The sequence below is a fragment of the Manacus candei genome, unplaced genomic scaffold (assembly GCF_025592945.1).
Source record: "Manacus candei isolate 608988 ecotype Guabito, Panama unplaced genomic scaffold, ASM2559294v1 h1tg000015l, whole genome shotgun sequence".
NCBI classification, from domain to species: domain Eukaryota; kingdom Metazoa; phylum Chordata; class Aves; order Passeriformes; family Pipridae; genus Manacus; species Manacus candei.
The window spans coordinates 17,766,446-17,781,980 of NW_026138063.1; the positions used below are offsets into that span (position 1 = coordinate 17,766,446).

General features: G+C 43.4%; 1 protein-coding gene and 1 long non-coding RNA gene across 10 annotated transcripts in view; one reads left to right on the forward strand and one right to left on the reverse strand.

Moving 5' to 3' along the window:
- SCG2 (secretogranin II) overlaps nucleotides 1-11,762 on the forward strand; it is a 55,477-nt gene extending 43,715 nt beyond the window's left edge. The window contains exons 1-2 of one of the 2 annotated variants that reach the window (XM_051781438.1): nucleotides 6,183-6,232; nucleotides 9,412-11,762. In XM_051781438.1, coding sequence (XP_051637398.1) covers nucleotides 9,426-11,294 — 1,869 coding nt within the window. In that variant the 5' untranslated portion in view covers nucleotides 6,183-6,232; nucleotides 9,412-9,425 and the 3' untranslated portion in view covers nucleotides 11,295-11,762. Of the gene's footprint in view, nucleotides 1-6,182; nucleotides 6,233-9,411 lie in introns of those variants that run through there. The other variant, XM_051781439.1, reaches the window with a different exon arrangement.
- LOC127468378 (uncharacterized) overlaps nucleotides 1-15,535 on the reverse strand; it is a 102,257-nt gene that overhangs the window by 11,475 nt on the left and 75,247 nt on the right. For 3 of the 8 annotated variants that reach the window (XR_007903542.1, XR_007903541.1, XR_007903544.1), the window contains one exon: nucleotides 6,765-6,906. The exons of 2 other annotated variants lie outside the window; for them this stretch is intronic. This is a non-coding gene — a long non-coding RNA (uncharacterized LOC127468378). Of the gene's footprint in view, nucleotides 1-6,123; nucleotides 6,683-6,764; nucleotides 6,907-11,737; nucleotides 13,465-15,535 lie in introns of those variants that run through there. 3 more of the 8 variants (XR_007903546.1, XR_007903543.1, XR_007903548.1) reach the window with 3 other exon arrangements.

Consider the following 15,535-nt stretch of genomic DNA (forward strand, 5'->3'; position numbering starts at 1 on the left):
AACAGGAATATTAATTTTGGAGTGGCATTTCTGCTACTCTGAGCCCTATCCTGTGTTGTCAGACAAGGCAGCAGATAGCAGAATAGAGACTTTCTGCTGGAGACAGGGAGATCCAAAATCACTGAGCTTCTTCATGTTTATGAGTGATTAATGTGAAAATTAATGAGGCTTTAATGTAAGTAAGGGATAGAAATGGCTTAGCCCCAAGATCGTGAAGTTTCTGCGAAGCAGAATTGCTGAATGATTTAACAGAGGACTAAATAATGGAACCAGCCTTATGCACAGCTGTGAAAGCACTTCTCTCTGTTTATTTAAAATGAAAACTCACACAAATGTGTGTACAGATCACTGTTGTGCCAACTTTTTTCTCTCTTGTAAAATTTTTGTGTTCTCTTGTGAACAAATATCACTGAAAGACAATTCTGGCTGACCCAAATACCCCAAAGTGACCAATACCCCAAATTGGACACTCATACCAGCCAAGGAGCTTGACACAGGAAGGTAGAGGCAAACTGGTTTTGCTGTCTGCTGGTGATGATTGTTGCCACAGCTGCTCTGAAAGGCTCAGGTCTCAGTTATGTAATCTCCAATGATTTTGGGTGAACCTGTGCAGTTTCCCCAGCTCCCAAGGCGTGGTTGCTTTGTCTCCTTCCCCCATGAGTCAGCACCGGGGAGCGGTGCAGCTCCTCAAAAAGAAGTAACCTGGTTATCAGCAGACGTTTTTGACTCAACTTTAGCAAAGGAAAGTTGGCTGAGGCTTTTGTATCCAAACAATGCTAAAAGTTGCCAGGTCGTGCAGTGTCCTGTGGGTGAGGCATCGTTAGAGCAACCTGCGGGCAGCAAACCCTGCCTGAGCACAGCAAGCCCTGCAGCTGAGCTCCTTGGAGTGTCAAGGGAAAGGGGAGCCTGCCCCACGCTAATTAAAACTCTTCTCTCAACTTTTCCTTGGCAAGGTGCAAAGAAATCCTCTTTTCATCCTCAACAACTAAAAATAAATCCTATTTTGGGTTTCAGAAGCAGCCTCATGACTAAAATGAGCCCTTCGGTTTCATTCATGTTTGCTGTCTATTAATCTGTTCTCCTCACCCTCAGCAGGGTATGACTCAGGGTTTCACATTGTCTTCCTCCCTCAACTATCTCTGTTTTGACTTTAAATTCTGCTGTCTGACGCAAAGCAGTGCTGAAATCATGACAGTTTGATCCAGCCAGCTCCCAGGAGACTCTTGATCTTTACTGGCTGGTAAATGTAGCACTCAGAACAGCCGTGCAGAGAAGATACCGATATTTTTACACCAAATGTTGGTAAGCAGATGTCACAGGCTTGTGAAAAGCCTTGAAACTCCACGGAAGAAAATATGTGAGTATGTGTGTGTGGGAGGCCTGAGGATAAAAATAATTTGGTGTTTATATGAGAAGACATATATTCCCTAATCCGTTGGTGTTCTGCTATTCCTGTGCATTGTACTCAAACTGGAGGCTGCACTGTAACAAGTATAGCAGTAAACTCTTACCCTGTTGATTCATCTGCTGCTTTTGCAGCTCTTTCCAGTGCAGGCTTCTCTGCTTCTCTAGTCCTGGCTGAGCTGATAGATCCCATTCTCCTGCCCTGAGCAGGGGGTTTCTGCTATGGGGTGGACCCTGATTGTCCCAAGCTTGAGGCATCAAGTGTAGGTCACTGGGCAGGGAGGTAGGAGCAGTGAGGCAACAGGGCTGGGCTCCTCCAGCAGTCACTGGAGAAAACAAGAGGCACTTGAGAGGTGACAAAGCTGCAGGGAAGGACTCTGAGAAGGCACAGCAGAGCTGAGCCTCAGGTGACCCCAGCCCTGGTACAGGAGGGCTGAGCTGCCATAGGTGCAGGGCTGTGATTCCCATTGCAGAGCAGTGATTCCCATTGCAGAGCACCAGTTCCCATTGCAGTTTAACTCTGCTCTAAGCAGTTGTGCTGGGCCAGGGGGGCTGCTGTGCAGGTTGCTGGGCATGCATGGAACAAGAGTCTGCCAGGTGCCCTCAGCCAAGCTGCCACCTGTCTTGCCACCTCCTCCTGTGGGCACCTGCACAGGCTCTCTGGGTGCCAAGGAAGCCTCAGGCATACGGGTATGGAAACCCCACTAGTGGCACAAGGAGCTGGTGCTGAAACAATGACACTGGCAAGGTGGTTGGTGCATCCACGCTGCAGAGGTGGGCACACACCCATGTCTCAGGGGGGGCAGCCAAGCCTAGCCTAAGGCTCCTCTTCCTGGTTAATTTTTTTTACAAGCAGGCAGCCTGAAATCCTGAACATGGAAGGATTTTGATTTTTTTGTTTTTCCTTATCAAAACCTGTTCTTGAAACGTCCCTTCAGGAAGACGTGTCGGTCAGGCTGGTGTTAAACCTACTTAATCTCATTGCAGCGTGGAGTAAAGCCCAGTGATCTACAGCCAGCAGACCATTGCCTTGACATCCCTGTTTTTAAAGGACTGTGGTTACAAACTGCAAAGCCCTTACTTTTCCTCAGAATGCTGTATTTATCCCTCCCCTTATGGCTTTGGTAATGAAATTTGAGCCATTTTTTATGCACTAAATTTAGGGAGGCCAAAAATATTTGCATACAAATATGATTGATCTCTCAAGCGTGCAACATGAGCAGAAAATAACAAGTCTGATGTCGGACACAAGCAGAGTTCAAGTATTTTAAAATTAAAATAATTTAAAAGAATCTATATCTCTGATGGCAGATGAGCTTTTTCTGAAGAAAAAAACCCTCTTTCTCATTATATACAGACTAAATGCAGATATTCAAGTCAGATATGGACTGAATTTTAAATTTGACAATGGCACTTATTCTGGAGGAAATGCCATGTCTGTAATGAATTGTAAATTATTTTTAGTTGCTACTGGAAACAGAGGAAGGGGGAGAAATAATCAATATTGACACAACCCTGCTTTATTTTTAAGCAGTGCTGATCTTTGACATGGATTAGAGGAGGAGTGAGCTAGAGCTGAAGTGAAGGGCACAAACTGCAAAACTATTTTGGTGTTTAGAAAAGGGCTACAGCAGCCAGACAAATGTGCTGCTTGCACATTGCTCATTGCTGCTGGGATAGTCATACAGCAAGATCATTATTCCATCCTCTCCTGTGAGCTGGGCAGGTCTGGTGGGAGGCTGCAGTCCGTGATCAGTGGTGGTTCTGGCCATGGTTCATCACACCTCTGGTGCTGGTGCTGTCCCAGGGCCTGGGCACAAGGACAGTGACACCAGTGACCATGCCAGACCTTGCTTTCTCCTGAAGATAAGTTACCTGACTTTTCTTTCCCAAATTACTTTGGTGATGATGATGTCTCAGCTGAGTATGACACAAGAGAGTGGGCTGGAGTCCTATGGCCTCTGTTTGATGCAGTGAAGTACCCCCCCCATGCCCTCTTTCTTACATGAAATGGAATAAAAGCCCTTTGAAGCAAGGTGATTGATTAACTTTTATCTTCTCATGATGCATGACTAGATAAGGTAGAGCATGTGACAAGGCAAGCTGTTCAGAGAAATCATTGTGTATATAGCTGGTCTGTTCCCAGGATCCACAAAAGGATGCAGCACAGTCAAAATGCACTCAGAAAAACAAGATCACCGAGCTCCTTTGCTTAAGCAGTTGATACTAAGCTAGTTCTAATGCAATGTCCTAAAATTCAGAGATGCTGTGATGTGATCACACTCTTGTATAAAATGCCATGGAACTTCTGATGACAGAACAGATCAAATTTTCTGTTGCATGACTCATTCTGAGGAAAAGAATGCCATACATTCAATGTGAACAAAAAAAGTACATTCAGTAGAGCCCTCCTTATAGGGTTGTGCAGATGCAACCAGTCATAAGTGCAAAGTCCAGGCAACATTTTTTGATATGGAGTAAAATTGACAGCTGAATTGTAGACAGCCTTTGGTAAATTTTATCCACTGAACCCAGAATAGCCACAGTAGAGACCTAAGTCAAGTGTCTGCCTGACTTTACATGCTGTAAATCTCAGGTGAGTGGTTAAGGAGGATGGAATCTCTCTGATGTGCCAATTAATCTAATTGGGTTGTCTAAAACATGCACTAATCTAAAGAGCAGGGATAGATGGATGGGGTTCAGCAGGATGATTTCATGGCAAAGGATTTGCTAGATGCATTAGGCATTTGGTGGCAGAATGCACAAGAGTCTGATGGAAATACCTGCAGAGGCACAAGAAAAGTCCTGAAAATCTGAATCAAGTAATTTTCTTCTAGAGTTTTTTGTTATTGTTTTTTTGTTTGTTTTGATCACACTGAGTATCTTCTGTGCGGACTGAGGTGTATTAGCAACAGCAATGTCTGCAGTGTTATGTTTTGTGGGCATTCAGAGCCTTGCTGAAGGGGATGTGATGTTCAGCAATACAGTTCCCAGCTGCCCAGGGGGCACTTGGGCCTTTCCTTCTGCTTACTGCAGCAGATGCCTTTATTTTTCCCTTCTTCACAGTTGCTATCATGGCCCCTAATGGAACATTTTTTTGGGGTCTTTTCTTCCTGGGTCTGGTGATGAAAGTGAGCATGTTGGATGGTATCTGGGGCCTGAAACAAGCTGCTGCTGAAGAGTTTCAGCACAAAAACTGATACTATATTTTACTCATAAAACTGTGTGATGTGAAAAAGATCTCTATTTCCAGATCTCCCTGTCAGCTAGAGCAGATGCAACCAGGATAGTCTTTTTGTCTCTGTTCATGGCTACAATCATTTCTACCTTTCTGTTCTTAGGACAATTTAATTTGGTAACATTTATTGGTTTGAAAGATATATTCATCCTAGGGTTTTTTTCCATTTTGTGCTGTAAAAGGTCAAAATTGTCACGCAAGATTTATTTTTGGATAAAAGGAATCCTTACTTAAAAGCCAAAGTAAAACAACCTTCCTGGAATAGAAAGGAAGCAGAAGGAAGAAGCAAAAGCCCAGAGCATCAGCTGAAGCAACGTGTAACATCTTGTGCTTTGTGATTTATGGCATAGTAGTATTTACTCACCCTAGTGATCCAGGCGTGCAAGCACTACCCTTTGCACTTGGAGTGCTGAAAATGGAGTTAAAACTGTGAGGGCATCGCCAGTGGTGCCTGGCAGTGGTGCCAGAGGTGGGTAGTTCTTTCTGGCTCCATCCCCATCTGGGTGAGTGCCAGCCTGGTCCCAGACCCATGCTACAGCCACTGATAGAGGTAGAGCCTTGAAGAAGTGGGGAGCTTTCCCCCTCCCACACCACAGGCCAGGGCAGGGGGCTACTGGGGCGGGGGAACCTTCTACCTTATCTTTCCCTGACATGCTTCAGTTTTTCCATCTATTTTAGGCACACAATGGAGGAGTGTCATTCCCCCTGCACAGCTCCCTCCCCCAAGGGCACCCTCCTGTAGTTGATCCGGAGCTTCTGAGCCTCCCACGTCTGATGATGAGGCCACAGATGCCGTGGACTGTCCCTGCCCTGTGGCAAAGCCAGAGCTGTGCTACAATGGCTCAGTTAGTGAACTAAAGAAAATAAATAAAAAAACCCTTGCTGGCCATAGTTATTGAAAGGCCGGTTCCTGCCGAGGCATGAGCACAGCCAGGCACACACACACACGTGCACTCACACTCACACTGACCCTTGTGCACAGGGTTTTCCTCGCACTTGGGCTCACACCCGCCTTCAGCCCCTGCGTGTCCCCAGCTCCGTTCCTGCCCCACAGCCCTAGGCGTGTGTCCCTGCTGCTGGCTTGGCTGGCACCCACCCCCCGAGGTGTGAGTCGGCTTCACCCACCCCCCGAGGTGAGGACCATCTTCATCCACCCCCGATGTGCAGGTCGGGTTTCTCGAGTCCCCCCTCCCAGCCCGTGGGAGCCGAGAAGCAGAAGGCAATGGCTGTATCACGTCTGCCTTTTTGGTTTTTTTCTTTTTAATCCCTTTTCCCCCTTTTTACTCTTCTTTTTTTTCCTCGCCTCCCTTTTCCCTTCTCTTGCCTTTTTTTTTTTTTTTTGCGCGTTTTATTTTTCCCCTCTTTCGTTTTTACTCTTCTCCCCTCTTTTCCCTTTCCCCCCCGTTTGCCGCTCCCGGTTTCCCCCTCCCTACTGGCTGCCCGCCCGGGTGGATGGGGGTCCCTGCGCGGCCGGGCGGGGCGGGGCGGGGCGCGGCCGTGACGTGCGGGCGAGGGCGGTATAAGCGGGCGCTGTCCCGGTGCTGAAGGCGGCGGGAGCGGCAGGAGCGGCGGGAGAGGCAGGAGAGGCAGGTAGGGATGCGCCGGGCGGGCATGGAGGAGCCCCGGTACCGCCGTCCCTCGGCCGGCACCGGCGGGGAACCCACACAGAGCGAGCGGTGAAGCCACGCAGCGAGGCAGTGGGGCTGGGGCTTGCGATGAAAACTATCCCTGTAAAACGTGACCCCATCGTTGTGCACATTATATATGTTATATACGCGTTCTCAGCATCGCTCGTGGCTGAAGACGGGAGGCAGAGCGCTCCCGTCAGCGACGGCGTTCAGTCGTGCCGGGTCACCGACATGGCACTTCAGGCACTCCGAGTACGGGCGGAGAGCTTCCCTGGGATGCAAACAGCGCCCCGACTCGCTTCCCAGATGTGTCCGTATGCAAACAGTCGTTATATTCGCTCAGAACTGCCGGGGATTTGGGGTTGTGCCCTCCTGCTCACCTCGTTGTTGTTTTGTTCATGTTTTCAGAACCCTGCACAGGGTTAGAGACGCTTTTAAACAAGGCAAATTTACTGCAGTCGTGTTATTTATGGCAAAAAAAGAAAACCGGGCAGGAGAGTGCATGATATATTTATTTACCTTATGAAAAACTGCTGTTAGATTTTGCCTCAGACTGTCAGGGCAGGGACAGGAAAACCTATGAGTTTTCATAGCAAATTTTCACTGGAAACATTACCATCACATCAGAGACAACTGCTGAGAGAGACTGAGAGAAAAAATTACTGCTACCATGGAAACATCCCAGAAAGGAGATTGTTTTTTGTGTTTGTTTTTTAGGGAACTTTTGTCAGTCTGCATTGCCTTTGTACGTTTTAAATTGTGAACATGATTACCTCATTTTGTAAAGAGGAACTTCTTCATCTTCATTTGTTGGCTAAAAGATGATTTTCCTGTTTGTTAGGTGCTAATAGAGGAGAAAATATGCTCTCTATCTAGACTAGCTTCACAATTATCCATCTGGAGACAAAAGAACCGTTTTAGTATATTGACCTTTGAGAGGCACAGCAGGGAATGTTTACTATAGATCCTAAAGATAGTCTAAAATGTTCTCTTTTTTTTTTTTTTAAAAAAAAAAAAAAAAAAGAATTAAAGTCTGAAGGGCTGGGGAGGAGTCCTCTTACCTTAGAGTAATATTTAATGACAAGATTTATGACCGAAACTCAAAGCTTTTAAAATAAATCATTCCCAAATCCATTTGACAAGGCTTTCAAGTATTATCTACCAATAAATTAGAAGTGGAAATTGACCTAGAGGCAAATGCACACAAAATATGAAGACAGGAGCCAATGGCCTGTTATTCCTGCAAAGGAAATATCCAGTTGAGCAATGTCCTTGTGGAACACTAAACTAAACTTTGCCTGGCTGCACACATTTTGATTATAATGGGGTGCCAACAGCTCTTACAAAGGCTGTAACAATCCAAATCGTGTGCAGCGAAGGAGGGTGAGTTCCTGGTCTTTGGGAGTGGGAGGTGCTTGGTAAATGATTATAGAATGAATCTCCCTTCCCCCACCCTTCGGAAAGGACAGTTTCTCATGCACTAATCAGTCTAACTCTGTTAATAACCAGTCTCTTTGCTGGAAAAGAAAGCCTTAATTTAATTTAGTTGCTACAGAAAGTAGCAAATTGCCTTTTTTTTTTTCTTTTTTTTTTTCATGGAGACACACATTTATGCACAGGGCTAGTGCCTTTTCTGTGACAGAAAGTGAAACGATGTGTGAGCTTTGTTTCAGGGCAAATTCAGATATGAAGGGTGGGACCCTCTTAGCTGTTGAACTAATCCTACATGAAATCAATGCTCAAACATATCCAGGCTTGAAGCCAGAAATGTTTGGGGAAATTGTTTGCTATCATGACTGTTAGTTTTCCCAAGCGCACCAAAGGGGAAAACAGCAGCTCTCTGAACTGATAGTGCTTTAATTATTTAGTTAAGTCACATTATGTTAAGAACAAAAACTGAGCGGAAAAATCTACAAGTGAGCTGAAATGAGCATATTCATGCTCACTCTCTACTTACAGCAGTGGGTAAATAGTGGTATACATAGCTCATTCAGTTTGTCATGAACCACCAATGTCTCAACAGGATACTTTTACCAAGCCAAAAACCAAAGGAACCAAAATAGGTCAATTAATCAAAGCAGTTTCTATCTTTATAATTCCTTTCTTGTTATTGCACTTTATTTGTTAGTGTAAGTGGATCAGAAAAAAGTCTGATCTGTCTCATGGCCCAAGTGTGTCAGTGCCTGAGCATCTCTTAGGAAATATGACTGATGCCAGTTTTTCTCTGTGCCGTGTGGAGGGTGCTCAGCTCCCTGCAAGGCTGGGCTTGTACAGCTGTATCCTCATACACAGTGGTGCTATAATCATCTTAATTCAGTTGGAGGCATATTTATCCCAATTCTGCTCCAGAGTTTATTGTTGACTGGTGTAAGCTGGGCAGACATGGGCTTCTGCTGATCTATTCTAACTGAATTTGCCAATGGTCGTGTTTCTGCCTGTCCTGGGACCTGATTCAATTTCTGCTGAAGTGAATGAATGAGCAAATGAATGAAATCACCACTCAGAACCTACCTACTCGAGCTCATTTCCAAGATGGGTTTTAAGGGATTCAGTAAAATTATATTGTACCTTTAGGATAAATTGTAGTTTGTCACTCATATAGGGGATCATTGCCCATAGGAAAGTGACTCATAGAGTCATTAATTAAAATTCACCTGTAATACAAATAATGGGGGTTTTAAATGAAATAGCAAAAAAGGAAGAAATAGCACTATCAGTAATGACAGAAATAAACTTGCAAGTAATTTTATATGCCATGTTCTGCACTTCATCACATTAATTTTATTACAGTCTAGCACCATTCAGAAATATTATCCTGGCATGAAATTAGATGCGTTATGGAGCAATCTCACAAAATAATTCTGTCTGCAGTTTTAATATTAATATTTTGAGCAGCATTTAAATATATGGATGCACTGATTTTACCATTTAGGAGCTTCATTTTCATAACCAAAATGGCATCTATATTCCTTTCATGAGCTATATAGCATTGGTATTTTTACTTTTTTGCTGCCATTGGAAAATTAATGTTCATAAAGTGTGTAGAGCTTAAAGATAAGAAATTTCTAGCATAGCTCAGTTTCCTAAGTCTGTCTCCGTGTGTTAACTGCTTCTTTTTTTCTTTTTCTTCTTTATTTAAAGGAAATATTTTAAATATGGCAGAAACTAAAACCTTCCAGCCTGGAGCAGCCTGTACTCTCACCTTTTTCTTTGTCCTCATCTGTTGGGTTGATGCAGCTTCCTTCCAGCAGCATCAGCTGCTTCAGAAAGATCCAGACTATGTAATGAAAAACTTACAAAGACTCCCAAATCCTGATATGATCAAAGCACTGGAATACATAGAAGATCTTCGCAAGCAAGCTAACAAGGGAGAAAGCAGCCCTGATTACAGCTCTTATCAAAGTGTCCCATATCTCCTGCAACAGAAAGAAAGCAAGGATCAGACTCACCTACCAGATAATGTAAGGGATTCTTTGACTGAAGATGAGTCCCAGTGGGTTAAGGTAATGTTGGAAGCCTTGCGGCAAGCTGAGAAAGAGTCAAAAGCTGGCCCAAAGGAGAATAAACCTTACGGTCTGAGTTCAGATAACAGCTTTGCAGCTGGAGTAAGTGATGATTATGAGGCTTACAAGTGGCCTGAGAGGTGGCAAAAGTATCTCAAAATGCCACTTGGGCACTACGAAGACAGTTCAAGAGACAGTCCTTTCAAGCGTACCAATGAAATCGTGGAAGAGCAGTACACCCCCCAAAGCCTTGCCACGCTGGAGTCTGTGTTTCAGGAGCTGGGGAAGATGGCAGGACCGAGTAACCACAAGAAAGAAAGGCTGGATGAGGACCAGAAATTGTATGCAGACGATGAAGATGATGTGTATAAAGTGAATAACATTGCCTATGAAGATGTGGTTGGAGGAGAAGATTGGAATCCCATAGAGGAAAAAGTGGAAAGCCAAACCCAGGAAGAGATAAAAGACAGCAAAGAGGAAATTGATAAACATGAAGAGGAGATTGACGATGAAATGAAAAGATCAGGGAAGCTCAACTTCCTTGAGGATGAAATAAGAAGAGACAATAAAGATCAAATGTCAGAGGATGTTTCAAAGCTAATGAATTATTACCTGAAGAGGCTGATGGGTAGTGCTGGGAATAGGAAATTAAGGACTGGAGAACTTGAGGAAAAAAGAGCACCAATGTTTTTGGATAAACAACTTGATCCTCAGTCTATAGCTCAGCTGATAGAAATCTCAAGGAATTTACAAATTCCTCCTGAGGATTTAATAGACATATTGAAAGCTGGAGAAAAAAAGCAGCTTCAGAGTGAAAGGTTGGAAGCCGAGCAGGAAGTAGAATTCCCAGAAGACCTCGACGAGATAGCTGAAACCAATCTAGGACAGAGTGATATATTTAAAAATAATGTAAACTCTAAAAACGGGTACATGAAGCAGCCTCTTATTCCAGAAAATCTACCTGAAGACCTCAATATTGAAGATATTGTCAGTCTTCTGGGAAATGACAATTTAGCTAATCAGAATCCCTCCTATTTACTAAATCGTCTTAATCAAGACAATGATTTGCCAAGACTGTCTTACATTCCCAGAAGATTGAAAGGACACCTGTTTCCTAAAGCTGCCTGGATGAACGATTTGGAAAGGCGACAAATGGAGTATGAGAAACTGAATGAGAAGGACGAAGAACTGGCCGATTACTTGGCCAAGGTGTTGGCAAAGTATCCCGAAGTAATCAATACGAACCAGATGAAACGAGTCCCAGCTTCTGAAAGCAACCTGCAGGAAGATGACCACCTGGAGCAGGCCATCAGAGAGCACCTAAATCAGCTGGAACCCCAGGAGGCTGCGAAGTTGGCTTCGCTCAGCAAAAGGCTCTCCATGGCGGGAGAAGCCGATGACACGCAGAATAGGCAGTATCTGGATGAGGATATGCTAGCAAAGGTGCTAGAGTATCTAAAACAGGAGAAATCAGAGCTTGAAAGAGATCACATTACTAAGAGAGCTATGGAAAACATGTAATTGTTCCCCAAATACTATTTCTCTTCAATGTGTTGACTTCTATCCCAATTCAGTTGTGATTTATTCCTGCTCTCCCACTAAACAACTATGGTAGACTATTTACCATTGAACAGTCTGCATATCTTTCTCAGAGCTGTTATATTGTTTATTGATATACTTATATGTTATAAATTATGGGGCAAACAACAAATTGCTTCAAGTGTTTTAAGAAAAAATTTAATGATATCAAGTAAAACTATAATATGTAAACAAATTACCTTTGCATTGTTAATAAAACATGATAAATGAAGAGTGACAATTATAATTTGAAATTTTTAAGATTAATTGGATTATTTTGTTACTGTCTGTAGTGTTTTTTGTGGAGTATCAAATAAAAAAATAAAGCATTATATATATATATAGTTTTATTTACAAGGCTTTTTCTATTCAGTGTTTTATTGTTGATGAATAAATTATTTCTGGACAATCGACTGTGTTTCTTTGTGACAGTTGATAAAGTCATACTAATTGGAAACATATTTTTACTTCTACAGATGACTCTTCTGAAATATACTACTTTTCCCATAGAATATAGTTGGTAGCATAAACGTCTGGTTTTCTGGGCTGTAAGAATAGCAATTGGCATTATCCTTAAGGGCAGTGATGGCAACCATAAAGAAAGAGCCAGGCTCCAAGGAAAGGCAGGCAGGGAACTCATCTGTAAGGAACACCAGGGGTTTGTCTGATAAAAATATTTTCATGAAATATCTATTACATGTGTACATGAGTACACAAACAACCTTTGTTATTCAGTACACTACTTTGGACACTTGAAATGTCTTTTGATCTCCTGTTATGACCTGCAGTAGATGGTCTGGAAAGGTTCTGGCTCTTTTACAGAAGGAAATGTGCTTGTGTAACTCTGTGACTCAGATGCGATTTTCACTAGGACAGCTCATTTCCAGGATTATAGTTTAAAAGTGGTTTTCCCTGTGGTATTCTTCAGCAGCTCATCTCTGCTAAGTGGGGTGGGGATGATTTTTGGCGAGGCAATGTCTAATTAAGCAAAGTACAAAGGCTGCAGAAATACATCTTCAGTGCCACCATTACTGTGAGCAATTGCAGCCGACAGGAGCTCAGTCAGAGCTCTTGCTCTGGGCCACACCAAAATCCTCCAGTTTCCTGTTACTTGGACGAGTCAAAACATTAAACAGGAAACTGAAAAAATACCGGAGTTAATTTCATGTCTGTTTTCTAAAGAAAGACAAACCTGCTGAGATCCACTTGCTTGTGACACTGGGAATTTGGAATCACTGTATTTTATTCAAAACAAAACTGTGTTTTTAACAAATTGATTCCTAATATTTTTAGTCTCCTTATTCCTAACACTGCTCCTACAATACTCATAGTGTAGAAAAATGTCTTTCAGTCAAATCAGTAACATTTAATACTTAAATATGTAATATGTAAAACTGGGGATGAGTAATAAAAACAGTAGTACTGGGGGATGAGTAATAAAAACTCAGTACTCAGGAGTACTGAGACGTAAATAAATGTTTGCTGTTTTCAGTGAAGAAGTTTCACAATTTCACATTTGCCTTCCAAGGTCATATTTAAACAGGAGACTTTACTTACTCCCCACATCCACACCCTCAGACAGCATACCACAGCTGAACTGCATAACCACTTGACAGACACTCTGTTTTTCCAGGGCTGTAGCTAAATGCTGGAAGGGGTTCTGCCTGCAGCATCACGGAGTTGGCCATGCATGTGCCTGGTTCTCCTGGGCGTAGTGAGGGCATCTTCCCACTGCCTCACCTCACACACCAAATGTGGAGTGGTTTGTCAATCTCTGCAGAACATTTCTCCCTGGAGAAGAGTTTTATTGGAAAGGCTGACTGCAAAGGCTCCATTTGTGTCCAGGGAGCAGTCTGCCATTCCGTGGCTCAGCTTGGTGAGAGACCAAGGGCTCTGTGATGACCATACAGAAGGACTTGTGCTCCTGCAGCCTCCAGGCCTGGGGATCTGGTCCCCTGGACGTGGTTGCAACCTGTGTGCTGCAGTGTGGGGCTGGCACTGCAGAGCAGCCCGAGGCAGGGCAGGATCCCAGGAGTCACAGCTTCACTGGAGGCGTACGGTGGTGGCAAACACGCTGCTTAACACACTTAGTAAACACCATCATGATACCAGACTAAAAAATTAAAAATATATTTAGCAGGACTTGGGCAAAGCTCACTGAAGACAATCTTCTCCCTGACTCTTGCACACACCGTAAAATGTCACATTTCTTCTGCCTCAGGCAGCTCAAAGCATGAGCAGGGTGTCAAGGAGACACTGAATGAGTTCTTTTTGTAGCAGTAACCTTAAAGCATGTGAGTGTATGTGTGCCCTCTGCCCCCAGCTCTAAGCAGATAGTGGAGTCACCCATCAAAGCTAATACCTTGCACCATTCCTGCTACCACCATACAGGCATGCTGCTGGGTTTGTGCTCATAGCTAAAATACATACATTTTTATCCATTTTTTTCGCAGTGAAAATTAAAACATAATTTTTTTCCTTTTGCTGCCCTCCTTTCTTTCATTGGTGACGTAAAATGTTGCTTAAAAAAGGAGTTTTTCCCCTTACCCTCATCCTGCAGGGCTGAGCAGGACGTGGCTATGGCAGTGGGAGGCAGCCCAGTCACCACCCAGCATCAATACCCTTTCCTCTTCAAACCACAGAAAGCAGACAACTAATCTCCCTATGAAGTACTTTATTTCTAACAAACTCATTTCCAACTCCATATTGAAATTAAATGAAATGAGCAAATATTAAATAGGCAGCACCCTCTTGGTAGCTGTAGCTGCCTCTTGCTATTCAACCAGAGCTCCCACAGAAAAACAGATAGTTATACCTGAATATGCAAGACAGCATTATCCAAATGTACATCCTATCATGAGATCTGCTCCATTAAACCACTCCATGGTCGCCCCCTGCAGAGAGGCTGTGTAGTGCTTAATTGCTCTTAATAGCCACGGCTGCTTCTGCTTTCATTTGTCTGTGGTTTATGTTTTCCTTATGGGTGTAATGGGACAAACAGTCATGTTGTTAATAATGCACACAGAATGCATAATCCATAACAGATACACTATCAAGCTTATTATTGTAATTGTATACAAAATAAAGTGACCACCCTGCAATTTTTACTCAGGCAAAGTAAGGAGAAGATTTTTAATTCCTCTTGTGTGCTATGATTTGACAGCATCCCAGATGCAACTGGTTTGTACTCTCTATCAGTGGCTTTTGTCCAGTAAAGAAAATGTTTCTGCTTACATCTTCCTCTTAAAACTTGCACTAAGCTTCATTGTGTCCTCACATTTAAGGTCCTCCCCAAAATGCAGATTGAACGGAAATTCTTCATTTTGTCTGAATATAACAAGCTACTGAACACCTTCCTCAAGGCATGAGGCAGTTCTTCTTTGTACATGTATTAGAATTCATTGTATTGGTACCCATAAGAGTTAATACCTTTTTGGTTTTCCATTAATTCATATGCTACTGCAAGTGCTTTGTTTACATCTGCATCTCGATGGCTCCATTATTTTGTCAGCCAGAGCTCTTAAATGAGAACACTTGTTGACTCAAAAATTAATGTAACCAAATTGCCTCGTCTGGAGATTTGAGACTGTTGCGATTGTTTTCCTCTAAAAGGGTATTTCCACATTGCAGTGGAAGGAGTTTGAATTGCATGTAAGATGACAGTTGCTAGTATTTCCCAAAGCACTTTAAAAGACACCTCATTTTGCAGGAGAAGTGACATAAGCCATCTATGATTTTCTCAACACGCCAAAGGGGGACCCAAGCTGGAGCACAGATACTCTGAGCTGTGCTTTGTCTCACAGCTTCATTGTGCCATTCTTGCTGTTGCTAACTAATGAGAAGACTCATGCTTCAAACCTGCCTCTCCAGACACACCTTACAAAGCCCAGTCTTCCATCAGTTCAGGTCAAACCTGGCATTGTGGGAATGGAGGAGTTCTGTGGAAAAGTGATGTGCAGCGATGACTGCCATGTGGGAACGTTCCCTGGAGCATCCCATACCTTCCCCCCAAGATGCACAACAACGATCAGTGGCTATTTACTCCATGGTGCATAAATCTGTACAGACACAGCTGGATGCCAGCTGCACTTTGCATTTGTTCAGCTACCCAAGTGCCTCCAGAGAGGTTAATCTGAGCTACAGGAACTCCAGTTAGCAGCAGCAGGCAGGTGCAGAGCCTCTAG